This window comes from Eulemur rufifrons, chromosome 2 (genome assembly GCF_041146395.1).
Source record: "Eulemur rufifrons isolate Redbay chromosome 2, OSU_ERuf_1, whole genome shotgun sequence".
NCBI lineage: Eukaryota > Metazoa > Chordata > Mammalia > Primates > Lemuridae > Eulemur > Eulemur rufifrons.
Genome location: NC_090984.1, coordinates 47,505,724 through 47,528,100, shown reverse-complemented (window position 1 = coordinate 47,528,100; position 22,377 = coordinate 47,505,724). Strand labels below are relative to the sequence as shown.

Here is a 22,377-nt window from a genome sequence, read left to right as displayed (position 1 = left end):
TATTGCTTTAGAAACTGATTGTTTCTAAACATTTTCAGTTTATGTAGGAAAAAATACAGAATTACATCTTTTTGTTAATTGGTCAGAACAAGTCAAACGAGGTGGTGATGCAGGGATGCCCGGAATAGAAGAGAATGACCTAGCAAAAATGGATGATCCTCCCAATGGTAAGTGAAAATTATTAGAGAATTCAACTAACGTGATCACATTTTTCATGTGACCTCATTCTCTTTTTGGGTAACACTTGGAAGAGCCGCAAATATCTAGATGATTGATATTTCTAGTTAATTATAACTGCTAAAACTTTTTTTGAATACAACTTTTATGAAAATTTTTTGCTAAAACATATAAAATGCTTCTTTTCTGCCTTGATAAGAGTCAGTCATATTTGAATCTTGATGACTGAGAGTTATTGCTCATGGCAGTTGTGCTATGTTAGAGTCATTTATGTTTACGAAAAGTATACATGGCTCTTTTCTTTCATACTAAATGTGCCCAGATTGCTGTGTTGAATGTGGCATAGTAATATCCATACAGGAGTTATTTAGATTTTAGGGCTTGGCTTATCCCTTCAGTGAATTACCCCACGCCTTTGGATAGTTTATTCACTATTTTTTCTTTTTCTTCTTTTATGGCCACTTCTGTTCATAGTATATCTCTTTCTTCATTAATGTGTCTGCTTCTACCCATTTTCACTTGAAGTCCTGATCCCACTTGCAGCTATCTTAATCCCATTCATTTTTTTTCTTCACATCTTTTGTTTTTCTTGGCCATTATGGTACCCCTCCCTGCTGCCTCCAATTTATTATTGTGGAAAAATCAGAAGTTAAGAGCACATCTTTGCTGTTCTTGGTTGCTTTTATTCCTTTTCAATCTCTGTAATTACTTCTGTGATTATAGCTAGTTGTTCATGACTGAAATTGCTGTTGAGGTTCAAACCAGTGAAGTATTAGTCCTTTCATTTGCATAATTTTGTTATCTTCTCAAGTTCTTTTATGTCTATATTCTTGTAGGTTTCAATTTCATAGCACATTCCCCTAAAATAAAGATAAGAGCAAAAGCAATAACATGAATTTGAAAATAATAGAGTTAGAATGAGCAAGATTTGTTAGTAAGGCAATAAAGTAATCCAGTGATTCTTAAAGTGTGATTTCTGGACCAGCAGTTATCACCATTACCCAGGAACTTGTTAGAAATGCAAATTCTTAGGTCCTATTCCAGGCCTCCTAAATCAGAAATTTTGGGGGATGAAGCCCAGCAGTCTCTGTGTTAATAAGCTCTCCTAATGATTTTGATTTATACTACAGTTTAATAACCACTGACTTAGACATTAAAGAAATGTTCAGAACAGGGACTATGTATTATTCTTCTGAATTTTTGTAGCACTTACTCTAGTCCTAAACTTACTGAATTTTAGGCTCATTAATCTCTTTACATTGGCCCTATTTACTTTTTAAACTATCCTGAAAGTTTTGCCAAGGATAGTTCTGCAGGTTTCTGGTATATACAAGCACTCCATTCAGATACATGAACAAGGGTTGGTTACCTGCTTGTATGCATTTATTTTCATGTGATATGTCTACAAAAATATGTTGTTTACATTTAAATACATAATTTTTAACCTTTGTTACTCATTTCCACATACTTTTCAAGTTAGTATTTTATCATCACTATTCTAATAGTGTAGAAGTAGACATTAGTGTGTAATGTCTCAGCTTATTTTCTCATTGGTCATAATTTATTATTTGGCCACCAGAAAATTCCAGAGTTAGGATAAAATGAAATGGGAATACAAGAGATCTTGTCTTGACCATTATTAGGAATATTGTCCTTATCAGACAGAGGTTTTCAAATGTCTTTCATACATGCATCACCCCAGCAGGAAAAAATCCTGTCTTGACTCTTCTGCTTCATTAATTTCAAAAAAAGTACACAACCATTTTATTAGAATTACAAAGCATGAATAATGCTGCTTTTGATGAGATGCCAAAAAATTGATATCTGATTTTACCATATGAACTCGCCATATTAACTCACATAATGATTGCATCACTATAGTTTGGAAGTGGTAAAAACACTAAAAATGTGTATACGGTTCATGTAAATTTAAACATCCGTATCTGTAGACTTTGTCTACATTGTCATGGCATATTAGAGGCCTTCCTGTGGATTGATTTTTGAGCCTCTTTAAACTATTGGTGCTTTGCTTTTATTTTTCATAATAGTTATCCTTAATTTGGAAAAGTATTTTGGATATAAAGATTATTTTGATATAGTAACTGGTGAAAGGAAACTTTGAGGTGTGATCAGTCAGATGCAAACACAAAGGAAAGCCATGTCCTATCTTTGTACCTTGAGCTTCTATATGCTGTCTTGTGTATAGCAGGAGCCCAGGAAATGTGTGTGGTTGAATTACCAGGCTATCATTGGTGGTGGGCAATGGTCTCTGGAGTCAAATTGCCTAGATTCAAACCGTTGGCTCTGTCTTTTAACAAGCATGTAACCATTTATTTGCCTTTATCCTTATTTATAAAATAGGATAATAATAATTCCATCCACATAGGGTTGTGACATTTAAATATAAAGCACTTAAAACAGTGCCTGGCACATAGCAAGCACTGTATAAATCTTAGTTGCTGTTGTTACTGTTATGGTTATTTCATATCATTATAACCTTATTTGTTATCTCCTTGCTATTCCATTTCCTGAGTATTGTCTTTTCTCCCTGAAGTAGTCTATGCCAAAATTCTTTTTTTTTTTTTTTTTTTTTTTTTGTTGAGACAGAGTCTCACTTTGTTGCCCAGGCTAGAGTGAGTGCCGTGGCGTCAGCTTAGCTCACAGCAACCTCAGACTCCTCAGCTTAAGCGATCCTACTGCCTCAGCCTCCCGAGTAGCTGGGACTACAGGCATGCGCCACTATGCCCGGCTAATTTTTTCTATATAGATTTTTAGTTGTCCATATAATGTCGTTCTATTTTTAGTAGAGACGGGGTCTCGCTCAGGCTGGTCTCGAACTCCTGACCTTGAGCAATCCACCCACCTCGGCCTCCCAGAGTGCTAGGATTACAGGCGTGAGCCACCGCGCCCGGCCCCAAAATTCTTAATGTCAGTGCAAGTTCTAGTGCACTGTTGGCTATAGAGGCAGTAATCCTAAAGAGGATGCAGAGAAAAGAACACATTCTTACAATGTTAAAGTAGACTCATATGTTATTGACACTTTTGTTTAAGATAGCTGGGACTATGTTAGAAATTACAGCAAAGCAGTGCTGAACTGTCTTAAAATATAGTTCCGCAATAGTTAAGGGGTAGAGCATGTACCTAGGATTAGCATTATGTTTCACCTTCTCAGTTTCCAAAGACATAGAACCTTACTAGGTTTTGTTTGTTTGTTTTTTAATACTGATTTGGAGCCAGTAATCAAGATTTTACAGGAGCCCTATAATTTAACCAGTTACGTTCTTAGCTTGGATACTTACCTTATATGCTGATTTAGACAACTGTGATGTTATATCACTAGTTTTTACACTTGTTTAGATTAAGAATTTTTCTAAACGTATAGAAACATGGAGAATAGTATAATAAATAGCCAAGTACCCACTGCCCTAAAAAAATATTTTGCCACATTTGTTTCAGATATTTGTTATTGATATTATTGTTAAACAAAACATTATAGATTAGTTGAAGCCTCCCTGTGTAACCTCCAGATACCATTCCTGTCTTTTCTTTTCCAAAGGTAACACTACTATGCTGAGGTTGGTGTGTATCAGTTTCCATACATGTTTTTAGACTTTGACTACATTTGTATGTTGCCTTAAGCTTTAAATAAATGGTATCTTTTTGTGTATATCATTCTGCAACTTGTTTTTTCCCCTTCACTCTTATCTTTTGAGATTTATCCGTGTTATACCTGTGGCTTTTTAGCAGCATAATTATTTCATTGTTTAAATATGCCATAATTTATTTATTCGCATATGATAAACATTTAGGCCACTTACAATTCTTTCTTTCTTTCTTTCTTTTTTTTTTTTTTTTGAGACAAAGTCTCACTCTGTCACCCTGGGTAGAGTGCAGTGATGTCATGGTAGCTCACTACAACCTCAAACTCCTGGGTTTAAGTGATCCTCCTGCCTCAGCCTCCTGAGTAGCTGGGACTACAGGCGTGCACCATGATGCCCTGTTAATTTTTTCTATTTTTAGTAGAGATGGGGTCTCACCATTGCTCAGACTGGTCTTGAACTCCTGAACTCAAGCAGTCCTCCTGCCTTGGCCTCCCAGAGTGCTAAGATTACAGGCGTGAGCTACCACGCCAGCCTCACTTACAATTCTTTATTTCAAAGAGTACTACAGTGAACATTCTTCTGTATATCTTCTTGTGCACATGAGAGTCTCTGGATGCTTCTGAAACTTGATTAGTATGTTGAAATAAAAAGGTGAGGCTGTCGTGGGTTAGAGGACAGGCCTAGGGATCTCCTGTCTCAGGCCCTACCCAGTCACTGAGGGTTGAGGAGATCAATAGCTTAGCACACTGGTAACCCATAAACAATTCCCAGCACAATGGTTACAAAGCTGTATATAAGGATATTAAAAATAGAATTCTTCAGCTTTACTATATTTGTATCAGTTTGTACTTCTACTAGTGATATATCACAGCTTCTGGGTATCCACATCCTCACCAACATTTGTTAGACTTTTAACCTTGTGCCAATCTGATGGTTATGAACTAGTATCTCATTTTAACTTAAATTCCCTTTAGTACTAGTGACATTAAGCATCTATTCATGTTTCTTGGCCATTTTCGTTAACCTCTGTGAATTGCCTGATAATAATTTTTGCCCATTTTTCTACTAGACTGTTGTCATTTTTTTGTATTGACATTTAGGAGTTCCTTAATATTATGTAATACAAATATTTTCTCTGTGCCATGCCTATAAACAAAGAGGAAAATCTTATTTTTTACTTGGAAACTCCTTCTAGTTTTAAAGACCAGTCTATCTCATAGTAAAAATTGCCCCTGATGGTTTACTGTGGGGGAAACTCGTATATAAGTATAAAGATTTTTATGTACTTGAGCAATTGAAAGTTCTTTTCTAATTAATAACTTAGGGAAAGAGAAAATTACTCCTTTTTTAAACATTAGGTACAGCTACTCTATCTATAAGATAATTAATTTCTAGAACAGAGGCTTTTAACCTTGATTGCATATTGGAATTGTTGGAATGCTTTAAAAAAAATATTGTTCCCTGGGTCCCTTTCCAGAGATTTTGGTACATTTTGTCTAGGGTGTGACTTGGGCATTGAATGTTTAAATGTTCCCTAGGTGATTGTATTAATATTATATAACCAAGGTAGAAAACTATTGCTCTCGGAGGATTCTCTAGATCTGCGCTGTTTAATATTAGCCACTGGTCACGTGTGACTAATTTAAACTCATTAAATTTAAATAAAAGTAAAAATTCCGTTTCTTAGGAAAACTGGCCACACTGCAGGTGCTTAATAGTCACCTGTAGCTAAAGGTTGCTGTATTGGATAGCACAGATACAGAACATTTCCATCATTGCAGAAAGTTCTTTTGGATAGTGCTGCTCTTGATTGAAACTGGTAATACTGGTTTTTCTGGGGAAGAAGACTAGGGACAGGGATGAAAACATGACTTACTTTTTAGTATACAACCTTCTAAATTTTGTACATTGTTCATAAGTAACCTATTCAAAAATGAATGATTTTTCTTAAAAAATTAAAGAAATGTAATTACTATTAATTAACTGAATGTAATTGACACCTATTAACTACTTTATCCAACAGCAGCAGAATACACATTCTTCTCAAGGACACAGGGAAAGTCACCAAGACAGACTTCAGGCCGGGCGCGGTGGCTCACGCCTGTAATCCTAGCACTCTGGGAGGCCGAGGTGGGCGGATCGTTTGAGCTCAGGAGTTCGAGACCAGCCTGAGCAAGAGCGAGACCCCATCTCTACTAAAAATAGAAAGAAATTATATGGACAGCTAAAAATATATATAGAAAAAAATTAGCCGGGCATGGTGGTGCATGCCTGTAGTCCCAGCTACTCGGGAGGCTGAGACAGGAGGATTGCTTGAGCCCAGGAGTTTGAGGTTGCTGTGAGCTAGGCTGACGCCACGGCACTCACTCTAGCCTGGGCAACAGAGTGAGACTCTGTCTCAAAAAAAAAAAATAAATAAAAAAAAAAAAAAAAAAAAGACAGACTTCATTTCAGGCCATAAAATGCACTTTAACAAATTTGAAAGAATAGAAATCATATAATGTCTGCTCTCAGACTTCAGTGAAATTAAAGTAGAAATCAATAAAAGAAAGATAACTAGAAAATCCTGAAATATGTGGAGATTAAACAACAACTTCTGAATAATACCTGGGTAAAAGAAGAAATCTGAAGAGAAATTAAAAAATATTTTGAACTAAATGAAAGGAAAAATACAACTTATCAAAATTTGTAGGATGCAGTAAAAGCTGTGCTTAGAGGGAAATTTATAGCATTGAATACATATATTAGAAAAGGGGGAAGGTCTAAAATCAGTAATTGAAGTTTCTACCTTAGGAAACTGAAAAAGAAGAGTGAATGAAATCCAAAGAAGTCAGAAGAAAAGACATAATAAAAATTAGAGCAGAAATCAATGAAATTGAAAACAGGAAATCAATAGAGAAAATCAGTGAAACCAAAAGATGGTTCTTTTGGTTTATCCAAGAAAATGGATAAGCTTCTAGCAAAGTTAAGGGAAAAAAAGAGAGTATACAAATTACTGCTATCAGAAATGAAAGAAGAGTATCACTACAGATTCCATGGACATTAAAGGGAAAATAAAGGAATACTGTGAACAACTTTATGCGCACAAATTTGATAACTTAGATGAACTAGATCAATTCCTTGAAAAACACAATCTGTCAGAACTCCACAAGAAGAAATAGACAATATGAATAGGTTCATATGTACTGAAGAAATTGAATCAATAACAAATAATCTTGCAAATCAAGAAGCACCAGGCCCAGATGGGTTTACTGGTAAATTCTACCAAACATTTAAGGAAGAAATTATACCAATTCTCTGCAATTTCTTTCAGAAGATAGAAGCAGAGGGAATACTTCCTAACTTATTCTGTGATGCCATCATTACTTTAATACCAAACCAGACAAAGACATTATAAGAAAACTACATACCAGTATCTCTCATGAACACAGATGCTAAAATTCTCAACAAAATATTAGTGAATCAAATCCAACAATGTATAAAAAATTATGCACCATGACCAAATGGGATTTATCCCAGATATGTAAGGCTGGTTCAACATTCAAAAATCAATTAATGTAATCCATCACATCAGTAGGCTAAAAAGAAAAATCACATGATTATTTCAACAAATGGAGAAAAAGCATTTGAAAAAATCCAACGCCAATTTATGAAAACTCTCAGTAAATTAGGAATAGAGGGAAACTTCCTTAACTGTATACAGAATATCTACAAAAAGCCTACCACTAACATCATACTTACTGGTGATAAATTAGAAACTTTCCCACTAAGATCATGAATAATGCTAAGATGTGCCTTTTTACCACTCCTTTTCAACATTGTACTGGATGTCTTAGCTAATGCAATAAGACAAGACAAGGACATAGAAGAAACACATTGGGAAGCAAGAATTAAAACTGTCTTTGTTCTTAGATGTCATTCATCTTGTAGAAAATCCAAAAGAATCAACAAAAAAACTCCTGGAACTAATAAACAATTATAGAAAGGCTGCAGGATATAAAGTTAATATACAAAGTTAGTCACTTTCCTGTATATCAGCAATGAACAAGTGCAATTTGAAATTGAAAACACAATGCAATTTATATTAGCATCCACAAAATTGAAATACAATAGGTATAAATTTAACAAAATATGCACAAGATCTATATAAGGAAAACTACAAAACTCTGATGAAAGAAATCAAAGAAGAACTAAATAAATGGAGAGGTATGCCAGGTTCAAGGATAGGAAGACTCAATATTGTCAAGATGATAGTTCTTCATAGGATGATATAAATTCAATGAGATCCCAATCAGAATTCCAGCAAGTTATTTTGTGGATATTCACAAAATGATTCCAAAGTTTATATGGAGAGGCAAAAGATCCAGAATAGCCAACACGATATTGGAGGAGAAAAACATAGTTGGAAGACTGACACTACTCAACTTCAAGACTTAATAAAGCTACAGTAATCAAGACAGTGTGGTATTGATGAAAGAATAGACAAATAGATCATGGAACAGAAAAGAGAGCCCAGGTATAGACCCACATAAATATAGTTAAATGATCTTTGACAAAGGAGCAAAGGCAATACAATGGAGCAAAGATAGGCTTTTCAACAAGTGATGCTGGAACAACTGGACATCTACATACCAAAAAAAAAAAAAAAAAAGAATGAATCTAGACACATACCTTTTATGTATCACAAAAATTAACTCAAAAATGGATCATAGGGCCGGGCGCGGTGGCTCCCGCCTGTGATCCTAGCACTCTGGGAGGCCGAGGCAGGTGGATGGTTTGAGCTCAGGAGTTCGAGACCAGCCGAAGCAAGAGCAAGACCCTGTCTCTACTAAAAATAGAAAGAAATTATATGGACAGCTAAAAATATATATAGAAAAAATTAGCCGGGCATGGTGGTGGATGTCTGTAGTCCCAGCTACTCGGGAGGCTGAGGCAGGAGGATCACTTGAGCCCAGGAATTTGAGGTTGCTGTGAGCTAGGCAGATGCCACAGTACTCAGTCTAGCCCGGGCAACAGTGAGACTCTGTCTCAAAAAAAAAAAAAAAAAAAAAAGGATCATAGACCTGAGTATGAAATGCAAAAATATAAAACTAGAAGATAACAGGACAAAGCTTAGATGATCTTGGGTATGGCAATGACTTTTTAGATACAACAACAAAGTCATGATCCATGAAAGAAATAATTGATAAACTAGAGTTCATTAAAATTTAGAAACTTCTGGCTGGGTGCAGGGGCTCACGCCTGTAATCCTAACACTCTGGGAGGCCGAGGCAGGAGGATCGCTTGAGCTCATGAGTTTGAGACCAGCCTGAGCAAGAATAAGACCCCATCTCTACCAAAATGGAAAAAGTTAGCCAGGCATAGTGGCATGTGCCTGTAGTCCCAGCTACTTGGGAGGTTGAGGCAGGAGGATTGCTTGAGCCTAGGAGTTTGAGGTTGCTGTGAGCTGGGCTGATGCCACAGCACTCTAGCCCAGGCAACAGAGTGAGACTCTGTCTCAAAAAAAAAAAAAAAAAAAAAAAAAAAAAAATTAAAAACTTCTGTGAGTGACAAAGTCAAGAAAATGAGAAGACAAATCACAGACTTGAAGTATTTATAAAAGACATATCTGATAAAAGGACTGTTTTCCAAAATATATAAATAACTCTTAAGATACAACAATAAGAAAGCAAACAGCCTGATTAAAAAATGAGCCAAAGACATTAACAAACACTTCACCAATGAAGATATACAGATAGCAGATAAACATATGAGAAGATGCTCCTTATCGTGTCATCAGGGAAATGCAAATTAAAACAACAATGATACAGTACTACGTACCCATTAGAATGGCCAAGATCCAGAACACTGTAAACACCAAATGCTAGCAAGGATGTGGAGCAAAAGGAACTCTCATTGATTGCTGGGGAAAATGCAAATTGGTACAGCCACATTGGAGGATAGTTTGGCAGTTTCTTACATAACTATTATAATCATACTCTTACTATGTGATCCAGCAATCACACCTCTTGGTATTTACCCAAATTAGTTGAAAACTTATGTCTACACAGTAGCCTGCACATGGATGTTTATAGCAGCATTATTCACAATTGCCAAAATTTGGAAGCAAGTCAAATGTCCTTCAGTAAGTGAATGGATAAATAAACTATGGTACATCCAGACAATTGGATACTATTTAGCACAAAAAGAAAATGAGATATTAAGTCATGAAAAAATTTGGAGGAACCTTAAATGGGTATTACTAAGTGAAAGAAGCCAATCTGAAAAGGCTACATACTGTGTAATTCCAACTACAGGCATTCTGGAAAAGGCAAAACTATGATGACACTAAAAGACAATAAAGAAATTAGTGGTTGCTACGGGCTGGTAGTAGGGGTAGGGAGGGATGAATAGGCAGAGCTCAAAATATGTTCAGGGCAGTGAAAATACTCTGTATGATATTATAATGATGTATACATTTGTCATTATACATTTATCCAAACTCATAGCATGTACAACACCAAAAATGAACCCTAATGTAAACTATGGACCTTAGGTGATTATGATTTGTCAGTGGAGGTTTTCGACTGTAACAAATATACTACCTGGTAGGGAATGTTGATAGTGGGGGAGGCTATCCATGTGTGAGGGGAGGAGGTACATGAAGTATCTCTCTACCTTCCTCTCAATTCTCTTGTGAACTTAATACTGCTCTAACAAAATAAAGTCTTAAAAAAATTAAAGAGAAGTAATTACAGTGGGATTTGAGAGGAGATATAGCAAGGTTATGTTTTAAAGAAGCATTGTAGTTAATCATCTACATTGTTTTGTGAAGATTCTTTTTCTGAAAGCACTCTAAGGAAAAATTATCTAAATTTACAAAAATACATTAAAATTTTTTTATTTTTTTGAGACAGAGTCTCACTCTGTTGCCCAGGCTAGAGTGCCGTGGCATCAGCCTAGCTCACAGCAACCTCAAACTCCTGGGCTCAAGCGATCCTCCTGCCCAGCCTCCCGAATAGCTGGGACTACAGGCATGCACCACCATGCCCGGCTAATTTTTTCTATATATATTTTTAGTTGTCCATATAATTTCATTCTATTTTTAGTAGAGACGGGGTCTCACTCTTGCTCAGGCTGGTCTCGAACTCCTGAGCTCAAATGATCCACCTACCTTGGCCTTCCAGAATGCTAGGTTTACAAGTGTGAGCTACCGTGCCCGGGCCAAAAATACATTAAAAGTTTTAGACAAATAAGTTTTTTTTATTTTTTTGAGACAGAGTCTGGCTCTGTTGCCCTGGGCTAGAGTGCTGTGGTGTCAGTCTAGCTCACAGCAACCTCAAGCGCCTGGGCTCAAGTGATCCTTCTGCCTCAGCCTCCCGAGTAGCTGGGACTACAGGCATGCGCCACCATGCCTGGCTAATTTTTTTTCTATATATATTTTTAGCTGTCCATATAATTTCTTTCTATTTTTAGTAGAGACGGGGTCTCACTCTTGCTCAGCCTGGTCTCAAACTCCTGAGCTCAAGGGATTCTCTTGCCTCGGCCTCCCAGAGTGCTAGGATTATAGGCGTGAGCCACTGTGCCCAGCCACAAATAAGTCTTAATATACTTAATTAAAGTTTTTTCTTAGCTATCTTGTAAAACAGTAGCTGGCAAACTACAGCTTGGCCATCTGTTTTAATAAATAAAATTATATTGAAACATAGCCCTACTTATTTGTTTATGTATGCCTATGGCTGCTTTTGTGCTAGAACAACAGAGTTGAGTTTTGCCCACAAGCCTAAAAGATTCACTATCTGGGCCTAGCATGGTGGCTTATGCCTGTAATCCTAGCACTTTAGGAGGACATAGGAGGATCACTTGAGACTGGGAGTTCCAGACCAGCTTGGGCAATGGAAAGACCCCTTCTTTACAAAAAACAAGAAAAATTAGCTGGGCATGGTGGTGTACACCTCTAGTCCCAGCTACTCAGGAGGAGAGGCAGGAGGATGGCTTTAGCCCAGGAGTTTGAGGTTTCAGTGAGCTATGATAACATCACTGCACTCTAGCTGGGGCAAAAGATAAAGACCCCATCTCAAAAAAAAAAAAAAAAAAAAAGATTTAAAAAAGGATTATTAAAAAAGATTCACTATCTGCCCTTTTAAGAAAAAGTTTTCAGATCTCTGTTACAGAAGAAAAAAATTTTAATTCTTCCTGTGGATTCAAATTTCTATATTGATTATTATTTCCCCTTAGCCTGAAGAACTTCTTTTAGCATTTCTTGAAGTGCAGATCTACTAGCAACAAATGTTTCCAACTTTTGTTTATTTGAAAATATCTTTATATCTTTATTTCATCCAACTTTTGAAGGATATTTTTGTTGGATAGATAGATCTAGGTTGATAGGTTTTTTTCTTTTAGCACATAACAATGCAATTCTACTATCTTCTGGCCTCCCTTGTTTCTGATAAGGCAGCTATCTTTCTTTTCTTTTGTTCCCTTCTATTAGTGTGTATTTTTTCTCTAACTTCTTTTAAGATTTTCTCTTATCTTAATATTCATCAGTTTGACTATGATGTGCCTTTGTATGGTTTTCTTTTTATTTATCCTGGTTGGGGTTCACTGAGGTTCTTCAATCTAGTTGATGTCTTTCACCAGATTTGGGAAGTTTTAAGCCTTTATTCAAATCGAATATTATTCAAAAAATTTTCTACCCTATTCTCTCTTTTTTCTCCTTTTGGGGTTCAAGTTACATACATTTGAGACTGCTTGATATTATCTCAAAGGTCACTGAAGTTCTGTTTAGTTTTTTGTAATAGTTTTTCTCTTTCAGTTTGTTTAATGTCTTTGATCTGTCTTCAAGTTCATTGACCCTTTTTTTCCTTTCTTTTTCTTTTTTTTTTTTTTGCAACGTTTGGACTGCTGTTAAGCCCATCCAGTGTATTTTTCATTTTTGGTTCTAGAATTTCCATTGGGTTCTTTTTTAGTACCCATTGTTTTACTAGGTATTCTCATCTTTTCCATTAAATCCTTGAACATACACACACACACACACACACACACACACACACAACAGTTTATAAGTTCTTCTAATTTTAACAAGTAGGTCATCTCTGAGTTTGTTTTTGTTGATAACTTTTTTTCTTGATTATGGGTCATATTCCCTGCTTTGTATGTCTAGTAATTTTATTGTAAGCTGTCTGAGTGAAACACTGAGGAGTTTAGATTTTGTTGTCTTCTCTTAAAGGGCATTGAATTTTGTTCTGGCAGACAATTAAATTACTGGAGGGTCCACTTGATTCTGTCAGGCTTGTTTATGCTTTGGTTTTATGCTTTGTTAGGGCAAGTCAGTTTTTATTTTGTTTTTACTGATAGGGTGTGGCCCTTAACTCTGGAATGTGGGTTTGTAAATTTGCTGCGTGCATACCATGTGCATGTAGTTCCAGCTATTTGTGAGGCTGAGACAGGAGGATCACTTGATCCCAGGAGTTTGAGGTTGCATTGAGCTATGGTGATGCCACTGTGTCCTAACCCAGAAGGACAAGAGTGAGACTCTGTCTCAAAAAAAAAAAAAAAAGTAAATAAACAAATGGGCTTGTAACAGCTCTTCTGAATACCTGGGATGCCTGTGAAGATTTTCTGCTGTGGCTAGATAGAGATCCATTATCTCTAAGTGCTGCATGACCTTTGTTTTTTCTGTTCCACTCTCAGCCCAGTAGCAGGTGCTATCTGTTAGGCCCCATCAAGTCTCACCCTGTACATGTACAACCTGGGCCTTGGCCAAGACCCAAGGGGAAATCCCAATGCAGATTTCTGCTTCTTGTTTCATCCCAAACAGCTCCTTACTCTGTAATGTAATATTCTGTCCTACAAATTCAGCCACCTCAGCAGGCTAAACTCTGATGATCTCTCCCTCCTCTGCTCATGAAGACTGCCCATTCATGTATATCCCTTCTTTCAAAGGCCATAATCTTGTGTTGCTGTTTTTCCAATGCTTGCAAACAGTTGCCTCATTTATTTTGTCTATATTTTCAGTTGTTTAGGGGTGGAATAAGTCCAATTGTTGGTTATTACATCATTGCTCAATTTATAGACCAGGTCTCAGGAGCTATATGAGAACATCATTTTAATAGTTTCTGTAGATATGTACCTATATTTCTTGGAGGGCTGAGATGTCCCACAGACTAAGATTCCATCAATTATAAGCATATTATATCTGTTCATATACATAGAACAAGGAAGAATATTATATCGTTTTGTATTTAATATTCGGGTTTCAGGATGATTAATAGTATTCATCTTTTTCTGGGAGTTTTTTATGGTCAGTTGTGGATCTGAGTTACATGAACTTCCCAAAGCGTTACTATAGGTAAATATTCATCAGGACTCTTAAGTTTGAGTGAACTATGTAATCAGGAGGCTCAATAAATTGATTAGGGCCAATACTTTTACATCTAAAACTTATATTACTTCACTTTGACAATTCTACATATTTCAGTATATATTGAGCACCTACTCTTTGCTAGCCTTGTATCTTAATCCATAGGCAAATATTCTCATTTAGTCCCTACATTGATCATGCAAGGTAAATGGGATTGTCTCTATTTTATAGATGAGGACCGAGGCTTAGAAAAATTAGAAACTAACCCAAAGTCATACAGTTAATAAATTCCAGAGCCATGATTTGACTCTCTAAAAGAGAGAGTCTGGTCTGTCAAACTCCAAAGCTCACACTTTTTTTTTTTTGAGACAGATTCTCGCTCTGTTGCCCAGGCTAGAGTGCTGTGGTGTCTTAGATCATAGCAACCTCAAACTCCTGGGCTCAAGCAATCCTCCTGCCTCAGCCTCCCGAGTAGCTGGGACTACAGATGGGCACCGCCATGCCTGGCTCATTTTTTCTATTTTTAGTAGAGGTGGTGTCTCGCTCTTGCTCAGGCTGGTCTCGAACTCCTGACCTCAAGCTATCCTTCCACCTCAGCCTCCCAGACTGCTAGGATTATAGGTGTGAGCTACCATGCCTGGCCTTCATGTTTTTATTCTTTTATTCTCTTACCTGTGCAATAGAACTACCTTAGGAGCTTTTAATAAGTACAGATACCCATGCCCCATCCCCATATTCAATATTTCTGGTTAGTTATAGTATATTGCAATGGTGTAACAGCACAGTGCAGGCAGAATTGAGGACCACTGCTTATTAGTGCCATACTCCTCTATAGCACTGGGTCATAAAACCCAGTTGGACAGGAAACTGGAAATGTGAACAATTTTTGAGACTATGGCTCTGTCACTGGAATAAGAAAATGAGAGTGAAAGGCAAGGTCAGTTCTTTTTTGGCTCTCAGAGAAGAGGCTGCAACTGAGGGCTAACAGAGAAGTAGAGGAGGGTTAACCCTAAACCTCCTGTCATCTTTTAAAAGTATCTTTCCAGTTTCTCTAGAAATGACTAGTTTGAAGTTTTAAGTTAAGTGAGAGGTATGTCTTATCTTCACTGTCATGAACTTCAGTTTCTTCATCTGTGAAAAAGAGATACCTATCTCAGATAGATGTAAGGGTGACAGATGAGTGCCTGGTTGTTGCCTCTCTACGAACTACCAGTTGTAGTCCCAGCCCCTAGTACCTCTGCTATCTACCCACCTATTTATAAAGTTTTTGCCATTGTGTCTCTAATATGGCCCCTTCTTTCCCCTCTAACCTCATTTCTAATGCTTTCCTCTCATTTATTCCTTTGCTATTCCTCATTTACACTGTGCATGCTCCTGTCTCAAGGCCTTTGTACTTACTGGTGTCTCTTTGTATTTGAATGTCCTTCGCCCAGAAGATGGCCTCCCCTGACTAAACCATCTGTAATAGAACCTCCCACCGTTCTCTCTCACATCTTCCTGTTTTAATTTATACATAGCACTTGTCATTCTGACATTTATATTGTATTCTATACCTTTTTTGTTTATTCATTGGTATCTAACCAACAATAATGTAAGCTTCAGAGAGCAATAACTTGATCCTAGTTTGTTCACTACTGAATCGCCAGCTTTTTAGGATAGTGCTTGGTATATAGTAGATGTTTAATAAATATTGTTGAATGGTTGAATTTCTATACTGATAGCTCTCCTATACAAAGAATAGGAGAAGAATACAAAAATATATGATAGGATAAAAACTATATGTTCTAATGGCTTTGGTATTCTGTATTTTGTCTTTGTCATAAATAGGTTTTATTTTATCTTGAGTACTTTTCCTTAATAATGATTTTATCAATAATATTAATATATATTTTAGCAGCCTAGTTATTAATGATATTTTCTGATAGCAGCATGATATTTTCTATTGATTTGTATATTTTTCCCCTGGGTCTCAGTGGTCTTTAATGAAAGATGCAGGTAAAATATAAAGAGTTAGCACTGCTTTAATATCATGAATCACTTTTATGATATTGTTTGTCATCTTCTCCACGTCTTATTTCCCCCACAGTTTTGTTGTCTTTGAGCTCACATTTGTTATTGGCTTTTTCTTAATTAGGTTGAGAAGTATACATAGCATTGACTTAGTGCTTTCCTATCTGAGAATTTACTCTATCATGTAGGTACAAGACTGTTCATCATAATATTATTTATAATGACAAGTTGAAAACCACATGAATGTATAGGGAGTGTTCATTAAATTTATTAAGTCCATAAAAAGGGATGTATAGTCATTAAAAATGATGATGTTGAGCTATATTTATGGGTATATAAAGACATCTATGATTTTTTTAAGTAAAATATCTCATTTTTGTGGAGGAAAAATTAGATACTTGTATAGAAAAAAATTCTGAAGAACTTTATCGAAAATTAGAGGGTGACTCCAGTTTTGAGGTACTAACTCCTCATTGTCTCCAAGTCCACTAGCATTTTTCTAGTTCTTCATTTGTTTGAGTATCATTAACTATAACCATTACTTCTGGCCTCTGGGAAATCCTCTAACTCTCTTATCCTACATATAAATAAATCACCTTTCTCCTTAGTTCAACAAAACAAGGCTGTAGTTTGTTAAAAGGAATTTTTCAAGGAAACCAAAATGGAAAGTAAACAAAATGGAAAGTAAAAGCATAGAAACAAAAGTATTTATACATTACATTTAAAAGTATATTTCTCAACATATAAGGACTCCATTGTGCTACTCTATTGCTGCTATATCAGTTCCAAACTTTTATTAAGGCCGTTTTTAATCCAGCTTTGTTCTATCTAAAATCATACTTTTGCCTCAGGTAGTAACCTTGTTCTTGAGCAAGAGGCTCAGGTTATTATTATATTATAAATCTAAGACCATGAATGATCACTTTTTTGTAATGATCACTGTTTTGTAATGGAGGCACCTCTCTTTGTTGTCTTGTTTGTTTAGTGCAAGGGCCTGCTGAAGTCCAATAGTGATCAACAAATTTGTGGATTGTGACTGACTTCTCTTTCCAGCTATATCTACCAGCTGCTTAGTATCCTCAGAGTCTCTTAGCAAGTCAAAATTGTATTGTTAAATTTGGCAAAGTGCTCCTCTTTTAACATGTTAGTTGATTATTGTTATTTAGCTGTTCTACGTGCAAAAATGGGTGTTGGATATTGCAGATGGCAATAGGGACAAAGCAGTGGTAACATAGTAAGATTTCTGTAAGTTTGAGTGATGTCCTTAGGGTGAATTTTTAAATTCTTGGGTCCTTAAGTTTAGAAAACTGTGTAATAATAAATGAAATATTGAAATAAACTCTAAGGATTATAAAAATAACCCAAGTGTGTATATTAGTTAGGATTAACTATTCTGTGATGTATTAACAGACAACTCTCAAATTGCAGTGGCTTAAAACAATAAAGGTTTATTTATTGTTCATCTTATTGTCTGATGCAGGTTGGGTGGCTCTCTTTGCAGCTCTTCTCCAAGCAGTGACCACTTTTATCATGTGTTGCCACCATCTTCGTATGTAGCCTCCTAAGTAGGTGATTTGCATAGATTTTATTGCCAGACTTAGAAATGGCACATTCAGTTTCACCTACATCCTCAAGGTCAAAAGCAAGGGCCCTTGGCCCCTAACCACAGAAGAAGGTTGATCTTTTCCTGTGCCCAGGAAAAAATATAATGAAATGGGAACACATAGCATTGTCTCTTCCACACCAAAGTCTTTTTAAAATTTTATTTATTTATTTATTTACTTACACCAAAGTCTTAGAGGACTAAAGTGTGACACTAACCATATCTTATAGCTGGGGCTTTCTATTTTTTTTTCTTTTTATCAGTTTTTCTTTTCTCTAGTTTCCTTCTTTGCTGTCTGCCTTTCTGTCATGTTAAGCTGCCCAGGATAGAGTGGAGTAAGTAGTAGTAGGTGAAAAATCATCTTTTTCCCTGTTCCCTGTATTTGTTAAGAGAAAAGAAAACCTCTATACTACTATAAGTATGTACATCTTTGTTAGTAAAGCCCTTTGCACACAACTTAAATTTTCCATCTTCAAAATAAAATCTCAACTTGTTGACTTAGTCATATTTAGGTTTTATTTAAAACCTAAGCAACTAATAATAGCATATTCTTAAGGCTTTACCTGATCTGTAAATGTCAATTTTTATTTGTACTATCTAAAGAGGTCTCACTATTGGAAATCACTGTATCTGAAGAGATTCATTTATTTATTCATTCAGTAAATCTTCATCGAGCTCCTCTTATGTGTCAGGCACTATTCTAGATGTTAGGGATACAGTGGTGAACAAGACAAGAGTTTTTACTGTCATGGAGTTTACATTCTTGTGAGATTTATTGGTTAGTAAAACCTGTAATGGATAGTACAATGTATCACTTTGTCAATATACCAACTATAAGGATTATAAAATAGAATAAACATCATAGAATTAATTAACGCAAAGTAAATAGATTCATTGCAGTTGGTTTTTAGAAATCATAATATCAGTAAGATGATGAGAATAATATGGGTTTATTTTTTTTCTTATAGCTTTAAAGAAGCCCCCTATTTCAGTTTCTCAACATGAAAGTCATCAAGCAATCTCCTATCTTCCAACTGGACAACCTATCTCCCCAAATATGGCTCCAGGTAGGAAGTCTTATTTTAGAATTTCATGGGAAAACCAATTTACTGGTCATGTACTATTATACAGTGAATAAAACATGTCATTTAGCAGCATAGTGACGTAGCATTCATTCTTTGAGTTAATGTTACACATTTTTTAATTACTGGTAAAAGCTCAGGGAGAAATAATCATCTAAAATTGTACTTTGTCTAATGGATTGTTAACAGTCTTTTTCTTAAAAGCAGAAAAATTATTTGTTGTGTCACTCTGGACTAGATTTCTTTTCATCTTCACTAGGCTATATAGATGTACCTTCTTCAAAATGTGTTCAAATTTATTTCATGGAGGCCTTCTATAAATTACTTTGCCCACCTATATTAAACTCCTTACTTCATATTTATGAATGTATTTGTTTCCTTCTGAACACCTATTTGATTTTATAGAAATGTTCCTTTAAACTGAGAATCGATATAATTTAAGGGTGCTGCTTAAGGGAGATGATGGAAAGGAAAGATACAGGAGTCAGAGTGGCATAGGAGTTTCTGAATCCAAAATTAATTGTAATAAGGATCTACATCAAGACTTTGATGAGGAAAGAAAGGGAGGTGGGAGAAAGAGAGGTTATATACAGGAGATACTGCTCTGAAAGAATCAAGAGTCAACAATTGAGGCCGGGCGCGGTGGCTCACGCCTATAATCCTAGCACTCTGGGAGGCCGAGGCGGGTGGATTGCTCGAGGTCAGGAGTTCGAGACGAGCCTGAGCAAGAGTGAGATCCCATCTCTACTAAAAATAGAAAGACATTATATGGAAAACTAAAAATCTATATAGAAAAAATTAGCCGGGCATAGTGGCGCATGCCTGTAGTCCCAGCTACTCGGGAGGCTGAGGCAGTAGGATCGCTTAAGCCGAGGAGTCTGAGGTTGCTGTGAGCTAAGCTGACACCACGGCATTCACTCTAGCCTGGGCAACAAAGTGAGACTCTGTCTCAACAAAAAAAAAAAAAAAAGAGTCAACAATTGTGAGCCACTATATAGATGAAGATGACTTAGAGATTAGAAATTTCAAAGCCTTACTGGATTTTGGAGATTTCTGACAGCAGTATGGAATTTGGAGGGAGGAAAAGATATGGGTATCATTGAAATATTAATCTTTGGGTTTCTACCATATATTTTTGGTGAATAAGTTTATAATCATTAGTAGGGATACTTACCTGGGAATGATTAGTAAACTTCCCACAGCCAAAATCACATTGGTTATAAGATTTGATTAAAGAAATTAGAATAAAGCTTAAACGAAAAAAGCTGTGTGACTGGCCCAATGTTAGACAACAGTGTGTCTTAGCTTTTCTAAAGCAGGTCTTGTGAAATTCCTCTGTAGAAGAATTAACATTCTTTTAATTTGATGTTTTTATGCCACAGATTCACACATAAACCACAATGGAAACCCGGGTACTTCAAAACAGAACCCTTCCAATCCTCTTCAGCGTTTAATTCCAGACTCAAACTTGGAGAGTGAACCCAGAATTCAAACAGATACACTAAAGCAGGCTACCAAGGATAGAGTCAGTGATTTCCATAAATTGAAGCAAAGTAAGAATCAATTGATGAATATTATGCTAAAAAGATTTCGTTAAGTAAAATATGAATTAAGGTCTTCATTATTATAATCTCTACCTAATGAATGTGTAGTGAAGTTATACGTATGTAAAAAGAAGATATGAAAGTGTTAGAATTTAAAAGAAAAGCATGTTTTAAATGGATAGATACTATTTTAAAGAAAACTTGAAAAGCTTCTCATGCTCTCAATGTTAACTAATAAATTTCAGGTGAGTTGATTTTTTTAAAAAATGTTATTCCTATGACTAAACTTCCTTGGAGAAATGAGAAAAGATATATTTTAGTAGGCTAATGAATGAAAACTTTGATTGGAAGGGAGGGAAGATAAATAGTTTTGAAAAACGGAGCATACTAGGAGAAACATACCCTGGAGAAACTGCCATAGTGGAAGGTTCAATACTGCTTCCTCCTCTACGCGCTCCAATTGCAGTTTGCCTCATTTAGGTCTTAGAAAGTATAAGAAAAAATTTTGGTAGTAGAGAGAATTTGGAGAGCGTTCCTTAGATCAGCTCCCTTAAACTGTGTTTTTCACTGATTCTGCTTTTCATGGCTTCTTTCCACCTTCACCTCTGAATAGATAGGATCTCTAAAAAGCTCCAGTTTGTCTTTGTTTGGTTTTTATGATGGCTTCTGTGGTAGCAACTGCTCAGAGTAGTGTTTAGGTAGTTATTTGTACACAAGTTGTTTGTAGGCGAAGAACTGGACAATGTCACATTTGTCAATTTATTCAAGGTATTTTTGTTGGTCCTTACAACAGTTATTCACATTTCTACATATTTGTGAATATATAGTTTATATACATTTAATTGGCTTTCCTTCCTTGATATTTTTTCTTTTTTTTATTGCTTTATTCTAAGAACACAGATATTTTTATTTTATTTTATTTTATTTTATTTTATTTTTTGAGACAGAGTCTTGCTCTGTTGCCCAGGCTAGAGTGCCGTGGCATCAGTCTAGCTCACAGCAACCTCAAACTCCTGGGCTTAAGCAATCCCTCTGCCTCAGCTTCCCAAGTAGCTGGAACTGCAGGCGTGCGCCACCATGCCCAGCTAATTTTTTCCTATATATATTTTTAGCTGTCCAGATAATTTCTTTCTATTTTTAGTAGAGACGGGGTCCCACTCTTGCTCAGGCTGGTCTCAAACTCCTGACTTTGAGCGATCCTCCTGCCTTGGCCTCCCAGAGTGCTAGGATTACAGGCGTGAGCCACCACACACAGCCCCTTCCTTGATATTTTAAAGCATATCTTGACCAAGGCATTGTATGAAAAACATTTTTATTTCCAAGAATGTAGCTAACATTTTAAATATAGTGAAAAAATGTTTCCTCAATTAAATTGGGAGATTGGCCTGACAACTTATATCTCAATAAGAAAAGGTGTACAATAAGAACATAACAAATAAAATATCTTAGGCTGGGTGTGGTGGCTTATACCTGTAATCCAGGCACTTTGGGAGGCTGAGGCAGGAGAATTGCTTGAGGCCAGGAGTTTGAGACCAATTTGGGCAACATAGTAAGACCCTATTTCTACAAAAAATAAAAATTAAAAAAATTAGCTGGGCATGGTGGCATACACCTGTAGTCCCAGCTACTTAGGAGGCTGAGGCAGGAGGATTGCTTGAGCCCAGGAGTTCAAGGTTACAGTGAACTATGATCATGCCACTGCTCTCCAGCCTGGGCAACAGAGCAAGACCTTGTCTCAAAAATAAAAAAATAAATGAACATATTTATCCCATAATTTTTTTATTGTTGCCTTACCCTGTATTTTTTAAACTGATCTTTGAGTAAAGAAAGTGATTAGAAATAATTACCGGGAAATTGTTACTCTCTACAATTTATTTTGAAAAGAGCCTATTGAGTTTTAATATATACATCTATACATATATTCCATTGCGCTAGGCAATAATAATAATTCACTTAGGACTACTCTCTTATTGATTGTTTAGATTATTTTGTATTTTCTCATTGTAGATGTCATGAC

At 36.0% G+C, this 22,377-nt stretch overlaps 1 protein-coding gene across 4 annotated transcripts in view; it reads left to right on the top strand.

Moving 5' to 3' along the window:
• GOLM2 (golgi membrane protein 2) overlaps positions 1-22,377 on the top strand; it is a 100,963-nt gene that overhangs the window by 46,279 nt on the left and 32,307 nt on the right. For 2 of the 4 annotated variants that reach the window (XM_069460739.1, XM_069460724.1), the window contains exons 6-8: positions 87-167; positions 18,703-18,801; positions 20,199-20,369. In XM_069460739.1, the coding sequence (XP_069316840.1) occupies positions 87-167; positions 18,703-18,801; positions 20,199-20,369 (351 nt within the window). Of the gene's footprint in view, positions 1-38; positions 168-18,702; positions 18,802-20,198; positions 20,370-22,377 lie in introns of all 4 variants that reach the window. The other 2 variants (XM_069460733.1, XM_069460715.1) reach the window with 1 other exon arrangement.